Genomic DNA, 9,768 nt, shown 5'->3' on the forward strand with positions numbered 1-9,768 from the left:
GTAATAATATGAATTTGAGGTATCCAGATGTGGAATGTGTTTTTTGAGGGGTGACCGGTCACTGTCCACGGACGCGCCCAGGCGAGGGGTCAGATGTTTTAAGTCCCTCTTACTGAGTATTTGAGATGGCAATGAGTCCTGTACCCCTCTATGTATGTGCAACTTGAACAACTACCCGTTAAATGCCCACTAGTTTGTCATCATCCTTGCCACGATTTTTGTAGTTACTTAGTAATTTATTCACTTTTACGTATTTCCTAGGCATGTAAGAAATAATACCTTTTGAGTTTCCACTAAGAATCATCTGACCTCGATGTCGGGATACATTCAACTACAATAAAATTTGACCAGTTGGGATACATTCAACTACATTGCAATAGCTTTTTTTTTTTTGCGAAAGACGGCTATCAATAGCTGACTGAGAGATAACAATCTCCAAAGTATTTATTGCGTGAATTTTAATTTTAACACGATGGCCTTTAGCATCATAATTTTCACTCTTCATAGGATTTTTGATATTTTTTAGCTAATTATGATGGATTAGTATCCTTGTTGCGAAAGAACACCTCATGATCCCTTTGTCGTTACATATGGCGGTGTGCGTGTACATATATTCATGGACAAAGATTTTTAATATGGATTGGCAAAAGTGCAATTTAAGTTAATGACCAGATTCTCACAAGTTACAAGCACATCTACGGCCAAAACATAATAATGACAACCCTAGTGCCAAAAGTTCACTAGAAGCCAACAACACATGTGTATGTAGCATAAAATAACAGCTTTTAGCAGCGTGATGCTGCAAAGCATACATAAGCGCCAACATAAACACAATTACACACTAATCGATCCAGCGCAAGTGTAAAATTGGAAGCAACGATGCACCAATCTCCATATATACACAAGAAATCACCAACTATGCACGTACAATAATCCCCACGATGGCATCTGGCAAGGCGACAAAGCCCGGGATGGAGGACGACAACGACATGGAGTACTCGTCCGCGGAATCGGGGGCCGAGGACTCGGCGGCGGAGTCGTCGTCGCCGGTGCTGGCGCCTCCCCGGGCGGCTCCATCGTCGCGGTTCAAGGGCGTCGTGCCGCAGCCCAACGGGCGGTGGGGCGCGCAGATCTACGAGAAGCACTCGCGGGTGTGGCTCGGTACGTTCCCCGACGAGGACGCCGCCGCGCGCGCCTACGACGTGGCCGCGCTCCGCTTCCGCGGCCCGGACGCCGTCATCAACTACCAGCGCCCGCCGGCGGCGGAGGAGGCCGGCTCTTCGTCGTCCAGGAGCGAGCTCGATCCCGAGCTTGGCTTCCTCGCCGACCACTCCAAGGCCGAGATCGTCGACATGCTCCGGAAGCACACCTACGACGACGAGCTCCGGCAGGGCCTACGCCGCGGGCGCGGGCGCGCGCAGCCGACGCCGGCGTGGGCGCGAGAGCTTCTCTTCGAGAAGGCCGTGACCCCGAGCGACGTCGGCAAGCTCAACCGCCTCGTGGTGCCGAAGCAGCACGCCGAGAAGCACTTCCCTCCGACCACTGCCGCGGCCACCGGCAGCAACGGCAAGGGCGTGCTGCTCAACTTCGAGGACGGCGAAGGGAAGGTGTGGCGCTTCCGGTACTCGTACTGGAACAGCAGCCAGAGCTACGTGCTCACCAAGGGCTGGAGCCGCTTCGTCAAGGAGACGGGCCTCCGCGCCGGCGACACCGTGGCGTTCTACCGGTCGGCATATGGGAATGACACGGAGGATCAGCTCTTCATCGACTACAAAAAGATGAACAAGAATGACGGCGCTGCCGACGCGGCGGTTTCAGATGAGAATGAAACCGGTCATGTCGCTGTCAAGCTCTTCGGCGTTGACATTGCCGGAGGGATGGCGGGATCATCAGGTGGCTGAAGGGCACGGCCGGTAAGTTCTTGGTCTTCTCTGCCGCAGTGTGATTGCAATTGCATATATTGATTGCTGGCTACTCTATCCACATTTCCATTTCGGGAAGCTAGAATAGACAATAGCAATATTTAATCACATCACATGATCACACCCATATAGTAGAAGATATCGATGCAGACAGATCGGAGCAAGAGGACGCCGTGGGAGAGGGTTGCAACAGAGGGACAATACCTTACATTTTGTATGTCAATTGTCGATCTTATTGAATAGATTCCACTATTCCAGAGGGTTATTAGAAGGAGACAATTCTTTGCATAGTTTTTATGGTGATCTTATTGAATATGTGGTTACCTTTAGCTCACCAAATCTTCTTCTATTGCCATGATTGTTGTGCAGCCTTTAATTGCTATTTTTGTTATACGAGATCTATCTCCAAATTCAGTGATGCTAGTGCCGTAGGAGTATGGTGCACTATCACATTGATTCAGGAGTCGCTAAACACAATGAGTTGTAAACTTCATTAAAAAAAAGGAGCTGTAACGCCTTTTCTCAGAAATTGATTTATAGGGTAGAGAACCATCTATACTTTGATTCTGAAAAGGATATCAGGGCAATATGACTACATTAATCTATTGGTTGTCTGCATGAACTGGTACACACGCCGACCATAAAAGAAAAATCTGTGAGATGGTCAAACATCACCTGGAGAAATGTTATGTCTGATTAAATCTTAACATGTGGAATGCTGCTTTGTTCAGCATGGGTTAATGCGTGCTTTTTAAGGGGTTAAATTAACCAAATTTCAAATGAGATGAGCATCAAGGTGATGGATGAGGATGTGTATTGTCAGAAAATCTGCCTATGTTTGTCTAAATGAGGAGGTACATGGTTCGTTCATCATCTCAATGTATTTCACAAGCTTAATTATTGCACACTTGGATGGGAAAACTGCCGACTGTAAGAAGGTTGTCTTAGTGATGTCATCTTTATGGCAGCGTTATGGAAATATTCGTAACTTAAGTGTAAGTTGCAAAGTTGTAGAGGTTAATGGGTAATAAGTTATAATGTTTATTCTAAAGGGGATGAAACATGTGGCACCATCGAATAATGTAGTGTAACTATGCAGGAGTCACAAAAACTATGCAGAAGTCACATGAAGAAGAAGGACAATAACATGAGAAGAAGTCTATACTATAATGTAATAAACGTGGACATATGATAAAATACCATAAGGTTGTCTTAGTTACGCATCTTGACGCCGCTATGGCAGCGTTTGGGAAATATTAGTAACTTAAGTGCAAGTTGCCAACTTATAGAGGTTAATGGGAAATAAGTTATAGTGTTTATTCTAAAGGGGATGAAACATTGGGCACCATCGAACAGTGCAGTGTAAATATGCGGAGTCACGAAGAAGGACAATAAATTGGGAAGAAAATGTATACTATCTGGAAACAAACATGGACATACGATAAAGACCGTACCAATATGCAGATTGAAAAGATGCGACGAGGTTACGAACAATTTTATTAGCTCTTTTAGAGGTCACGCGTCTCTTTAAGTCCATAAAAAGCCATAGAGGAGAGTTTGACCTAAGTGAGAAGGTGAATTCATGCTAAGTACTTAAAAGGAATACCTGAGGAAGTAGTATGTGATATTCTCTCTATGTCCATGCCTATATGTCATTCAGTACCAATAGATAAGTCGGCCAGTACTATGAAATGTGTGGTAAGAGTGATTTGGGCAATTTACGAGTCACCGAGGGTGTAACCTCAAAACCTCGGACACCCTTATGCACAACCTAACATTTTAGGGCTTCCTACCATCAGGCTACATTGCCGCCCGTACCACCGAGACATGTAAGTTTTGATTGACCAGAGAGCCAACATTGGATGGTACCCACAACTTCAAGAATGCTCTTCCTTAGATGGTCTCTAGGGTGCCCGTCGGCGGTCAACAAGACCATCGAGGGGCAACATCTTGTACATCAGTAGTGATTACCCGGTGGGATCCCCGTGGAGTCTCAGTTGATGGTGGCAGGGATCACCAGCCAAGAGTGTTAGGACCAAGATTGCCTTTCGTCGATCAACATACTATTGATGGATCATCTTCACCAACGGACGATGGTACCAAACGTGAGAGGTGCCATCATCAATAATAGGCACTTTGTGGTAGCCAGTTAAGAGTTTAGATATGTCCCTGCATCGATGGACTCTTTAAGGCACACCCCCTAGTGGTCATATGACCTAAATCATGCTCATAGACAAACATCCATCACCTTTCACTCATATGAAACGTATAACTCTCCTAAATTCTAAGGGCACCGACCCCTCTCCCTCCCTCCTCTCCCATCAATGGCGACGGTCACCATGACCACCACACCGAATGCACTGTAGCACCCACCATGCCACCACCCCTTCTTACATCACCTGCACGTCGAGCTGGTCATGCATGGGACAATAATGGCGCCCCCCTATCCGCATTCAATGCGGGGAACCGCACTATCAGACCCTAAAACACTGGCCACACATGGGCCAGGTCCTGTATGGAACCTTGGTTCCATCACATCCTTGCCTAGCCATGCGGCGAATATACACCGCTGACGCTCTACACCAGGAAGCATTTGGTTCTACCCTTGTAGGGAACCATTCCATCGTAAAACTCTATGATCAGCCTTGCGAGGAGCTTGATTGTTGCCTCAGGTGTACATAGCTATGAGGGTACCGCGCCACCATCCACACAACTCCCTCCATATGTGTATCTGGCCATGCAGGTTCCGCGACACCTCTCGTCCTCTCCAACTATGCTATAATCCCTATAAGCATCCCCTCTTAACACTCTTCTACATGCTCTTTATGGATCCCGACAATCGAACTAAGAAATTTCTAGGGTTATTTTTACGCTTTATTTACAGGGATTAATCTAGAAATTATTGATGAAGCAGACACAAAACTTATTTTTATTTAGATTCTGGTAGACATGGATACACTTGAGGCAACAATGAAGTCAAAGATGATAACAAACTCCTAGCTAGATATATTAGTGTGTAGTATCAATATTAGTAGTATGATTAGCACTATTAGTAATAACTGCTCCCTCTATTGTTATTTACTTTGCATATTAGCTTTGTTCCAAGTCAATCGCTATACAGTTTGACCAAGCTATAGAAAACAATGAGAGCATTGGCGATAACAAATATATATGATGCAAACATATATTCAATGATAAATCTAATGGTTTGATTTAGTATTATAGATGTTAATAAATATTTCTATACACTTGTTTAAAGTTTATAAAGTCTGACTTAAGGCAAAACTAATATGCAGGGTAAGTAAAATAAGAGGGTGTATGATTTTCATGAACCTCTAGGGGATTAAAAGAAGATGATCAACCAGTGTCCAATATGTGTGTCTTGATTTGCGGAATTTCTATGGCAAACGGAAGAGCAGTGCGAGAGGTGTTGAAGTATATCCTTCTATTTGATATTGATGCGGTCTAGAGATTGTGGTTTCAGACAACTAAACGACCCGTAAACAGCCTGCATTCATTTGGATCGCGTTGACCGGACCGCGGAAGCCATCCAACGTGGGGCTGTATCGGTCCGTGGCGCAATTCGGACGTGATTTCTCCCGCAAATTGAAGACAAAAGCAGGGGATGTTTGCGGGAGCCTGGACCGATCTTAAGCCTGCTTCTGACCGCCCTGGCCCAATAAAACCCCCTCCCCCGCGCGCATCCCATCCGACGCCAGCTCCCTGTATTCATGCCGCTGTAGAGTGCGCCGCTCCACTTTGTAGGCGGCTCAGGGCGGATTCTACCTCTCACTGCCTCCGCTGTTGAAGTGGCTCGCCGGCCGAGGGCGCCGCCCGCTGCACGCCGGTCTGAACACGCCTCCTCGCCGCGTTCATACGCCTCCGTTAAACCGCGTGGAACCCGAGAAACCTACTCTGGTCACATGTCCGCTCATGACCGGGCGGGCATTAAACGCAATGCCGCCCGAGCTCCTCCGGTCCGCCCTCTGTTTAAGCGAGGCTAGATGCCGGGCAAGAATCGCACCCCTCCGCCACTCGCCCATCTCATTTTTCACCATTTTCTCCACTCTTCTGATGGCTTCTGAAGAGCAGTTCTCCGGCATACAAGCCGGCTGGGTGGCCCGCCGAGCTCGTCGGATACGAGCAAGGCAGCTCGTAGCTCCAATTCTCGCGCCTGACCTGACAGAGAAAGTTGCCGCCGCAAGCCGCCGCGTGGTTCAACAACTCGCCGCTCTCGGCCAACTCGATGAGGACTGGCGAGTTGCTCCACATAGGCACGGCGGGGAGCACGGCGGCACGGGCATCGCCGCATCCAGTGCATGTGACCGCGCCATCCGCCGTAGACGCGCGCATAGCCGCGCCATGCACACTGAGAAAGAAGCAGGCTGCAGGGATGTGGACGAGGTGGCGGCTCGCACGTCCGCGCCCGCCGCCATCATCGAAGAGAAGTATAGCACGGGAGGCCACCGCCGCTTAGGTTCCAGGAAGGGCACCATTGATTACCCGGCCGGTTCTGCTTTATCTCAAACCATCCTGGGCACCTGCCTGAGCTCCACGGAAGTACCCTTCCCCTCCGGCTAAAGCATCCTCTTTGCCGCTCCAATGAGCGGCACAACTGGACATAAGGAAGATACGGGGGAAGAACATGCCTCTAGGGCTCCCGACAGTCCGGTTATTTCGGACTGCCGAACATGTGCAAGACAAGTCGCAGCGGGCCATAGACTAGTGTAGTGTATCCGTGACGTGGGAGTGGAGCTCCGCGTGACCGTACCTGCACATAGTTTTAGCTTTTGATTGAAAATATGTCCAAAATGTAACCATTCTCACCGGTTTGTATGAAATCCGTCATGTTTATATGAAATCCGCCTTATTTGCATGACTTTCATTCGACTTGGCCCTGTCCGCGGACGGATATGGGAGGAAATTTGCGGCTTGCCATTGAAGATGCTCTAAGGCTGGTCATAGTGGGAGTAACTTAGCAAGTAACATAGCACATTTCAAGACAAAATTGCTTATATGGCATATAGTTAATGAGGAGTGAGTGTTTGAAGTAACATAATATGTTACTGTAACATAACGCAACCCAAAGCAAAATGAGTCTATAATATAATAAATGCAATCATCTATGATACTACTTCTATGTTAATTTGCACTATAATGATAGCAACAAAGACTAGTGTCATACGCATGACACTACCTTAAGTTACTCCCCACTATGACTAGCCTAATATTATTGTTTTATTGTGGATCAAGATAGTGAAAGCTATCTAGTTTGGCGTACGCCTGTCCGGGCCTGACCCAATAATGCAACCTGATTGGCTGACATTCTCATGCATGGACACGTGATGGTTCAGCTTGTAAATGCATGGCGAATGAATGCTAATCGTGATCGGTGGTTAGCGCTGGCTAGCCATCATGACCAGCATTTCATCAACTAGGCACTTAATTTTTCTTCATCAATTTCTTATACTATCAACTAACGCAGGCATGCAGATGTGCCTGCCAGGTGCATTTGTGCTATTCAACAACTGATGTATCCTGTCGCCCCAAACGCAATGAGAACTAGTAAGGGCATTCTCAATGAATGATAAGGCGGCATTTTTTTCTTTTGAGAATGACAGGGCGGAATTATATTCCACGTTATTAGTTGGAAACAATAAAACTGTTGTGCAAGGCATCTAATACTAAAAGTGTGGCGTGATGAAAACTAAACTAGAAAAAACTGCGAATAAGAGATGACATCCCGTACAACTGAACCATCTTAATTAAGAGAAGACACGCCTTTTTTTCTCTTCTGTTTCTCTCATCTCATCAACCTCCAATATTATCTTACATCTCACATGGCATCATGAAGATAACACCATTGTACCTGCCTCACAGATCGGTGCTCTCCAACACGAAGAAGGAACGAAGAACGAGAGAACATGAACAAGAGAGCTGTTAAAAGTAGGGTAAAATAATAGTAGCTGTGTTTGCCATTGTGTGTGTGTTGTTTAATCAGCTGTGACCCTTCATCTATAGTATATGACAACCTGTTTGATAACCACTTGGGCAGGGGAATGAGAATTTTCACAAGGGAGCTTGTGAAGGGATTAGGCATGGGAAGTAAATTATTATTCCCATTCCCTTGTTTGGTATATGATGGAAATCAGTGTGGGATAAAACTCTGCTCACGAATTAACAGGGTACCTCGTGGAAAGAAAACGATGGGAATTGACTTCCTCAACTCCCATTCCCCTTCCCACTTAAAGTCACATTCCCTCTAATCAATCAATGGATTTCTAATCTCCTCACCCCTCAATTTCCATTCTCCATCTCTAATTCCCATGAACCAAACATGTTGTGAGGCAGATTGAATACAATAGTAGGACTAACCTTTCTATCCAAATCATCAAATCTACACTAACTAGGACACGTAGGTCCGGAGGCTCCGGGCAGCAAAATGTATCAGATAGTCTCCTGCACCAGTCATGGCGATCACATAAGACCTCGAATTGAGATGACTCAAACAGAAAACTTGCTCTTCTCAACAAGCTGAACAACTTCCATGTTCTTTATTTTTTCATCTGAGGTCATATTGAGTGCGAAAGCGACCAAATCGGTAATAAATATTGAAAATCCATTTTTGTGTGCAAAATTGCAAACCTTCTGTTGCACCTGGAGGATCCGCCGGAGGCTGCAGGCCAGCCTAGAGGCTCCGGGGCACTTTTTCTGCAACCCACAATTTTGGCTGTGACTTTTGCATACAACCTCAGATTGAGATAATTTAAAAGGAATTTTTTTTCGTCTTGATGAGAAGAAGAACTTTCATGTTGAACACTTTCTTATTTTTGATGTTTTGAGGATGTTATCACGCAAGCCAAAAAGCGATGTCAACACATGCCCCCTATTTTTTCTTTGTTCTAGAAATCTACCATGCGGGGGACACTGTAGGTACCTTCCACCTAGACGGCAAAGAATGTGGTGGATAAGGTTTTGCTTCCCACGGTGAGTTCCTTGCACATCACACCTTTGGTCTAGCTATGTCCTTACTTCTCCCTAAAATCCATTAAGTACCATATTTATCTTCATCAATGCATTATCATGTAAGTCGAACGTCTTGAGGACGCTAGATTTACAACACCACCACCACCAACAAGCATCCTAGCAACCGATGATATGTTAAATATGATCTTTGAGGTACAATGGCTTCAAGTATTTCCTAGCAACCGAAGTATTCTAAGGTTTGATGAATTTGCTATCTTCACTCCATATGTATTTCCTAGCACGCGAAGCCACTGATTGATTTGTTCAAGGAAAAGAAGTTCCTTCATAAGAGCTAATCCAGACTTACGCATGGAACTTTGATATCCTCGATGATGGTTCCCAACCAGAATTTGATTGCTTTCCATTCTAAAATCTTGCATGTGGGCATGAGTGTCTTGACCTTGTGTTCATGTGTCTTGCAATCCAACTCATGATTCAAGACTTGCTTCCATAGTTCATTTGCCGAGAATCTTGCAATGCCTTCTCATCGATTTGTGTTGCACCCTTTTCCTTCTCAGGCATGCTGAGTCTGAGGTATCCTGATGCCAACCAGATCTCAATCTGGTCAGATATGATGGTAGGAACATTTTGCAACAATTATAACATTGGTCTCTTTGTAACCTAGTAACGTGATGTTATGGTTAGCACACCTCGCCGGAGGACCTAGTGTTATAGTATCTTATTCAGCAAGGTTAGCCATTCTGCCATGAGGAAATTGTATGACTTATTTTATAAGTTGTCCCTGATGGATCCTTTGTTTATCCAAAGTCTGACCTTTACCTTATGACCATGTCAATGCTATCCCGAAGCATGTCTGTGG

General features: G+C 45.7%; 1 protein-coding gene across 1 annotated transcript; it reads left to right on the forward strand.

Annotated features, from left to right (window-relative positions):
* Positions 1–826: 826 nt before the first annotated feature.
* Positions 827–7,990, forward strand: LOC109776774 (putative AP2/ERF and B3 domain-containing protein Os01g0140700). Its single transcript, XM_020335438.4, has 2 exons — positions 827–1,913; positions 7,803–7,990. The coding sequence occupies exon 1, from the start codon at positions 942–944 to the stop codon at positions 1,899–1,901; it is 960 nt and encodes a 319-aa protein (XP_020191027.1). The 5' UTR covers positions 827–941; the 3' UTR covers positions 1,902–1,913; positions 7,803–7,990.
* Positions 7,991–9,768: the final 1,778 nt, after the last annotated feature.

The sequence above is a fragment of the Aegilops tauschii genome, chromosome 3 (assembly GCF_002575655.3).
Source record: "Aegilops tauschii subsp. strangulata cultivar AL8/78 chromosome 3, Aet v6.0, whole genome shotgun sequence".
In the NCBI taxonomy this organism is placed as follows: domain Eukaryota; kingdom Viridiplantae; phylum Streptophyta; class Magnoliopsida; order Poales; family Poaceae; genus Aegilops; species Aegilops tauschii.

What these genes read in the sequence shown, in the direction of transcription:
- LOC109776774 (XM_020335438.4), top strand. Translation starts at nt 942, where the DNA reads ATGGCATCTGGCAAGGCGACAAAGCCCGGGATGGAGGACGACAACGAC.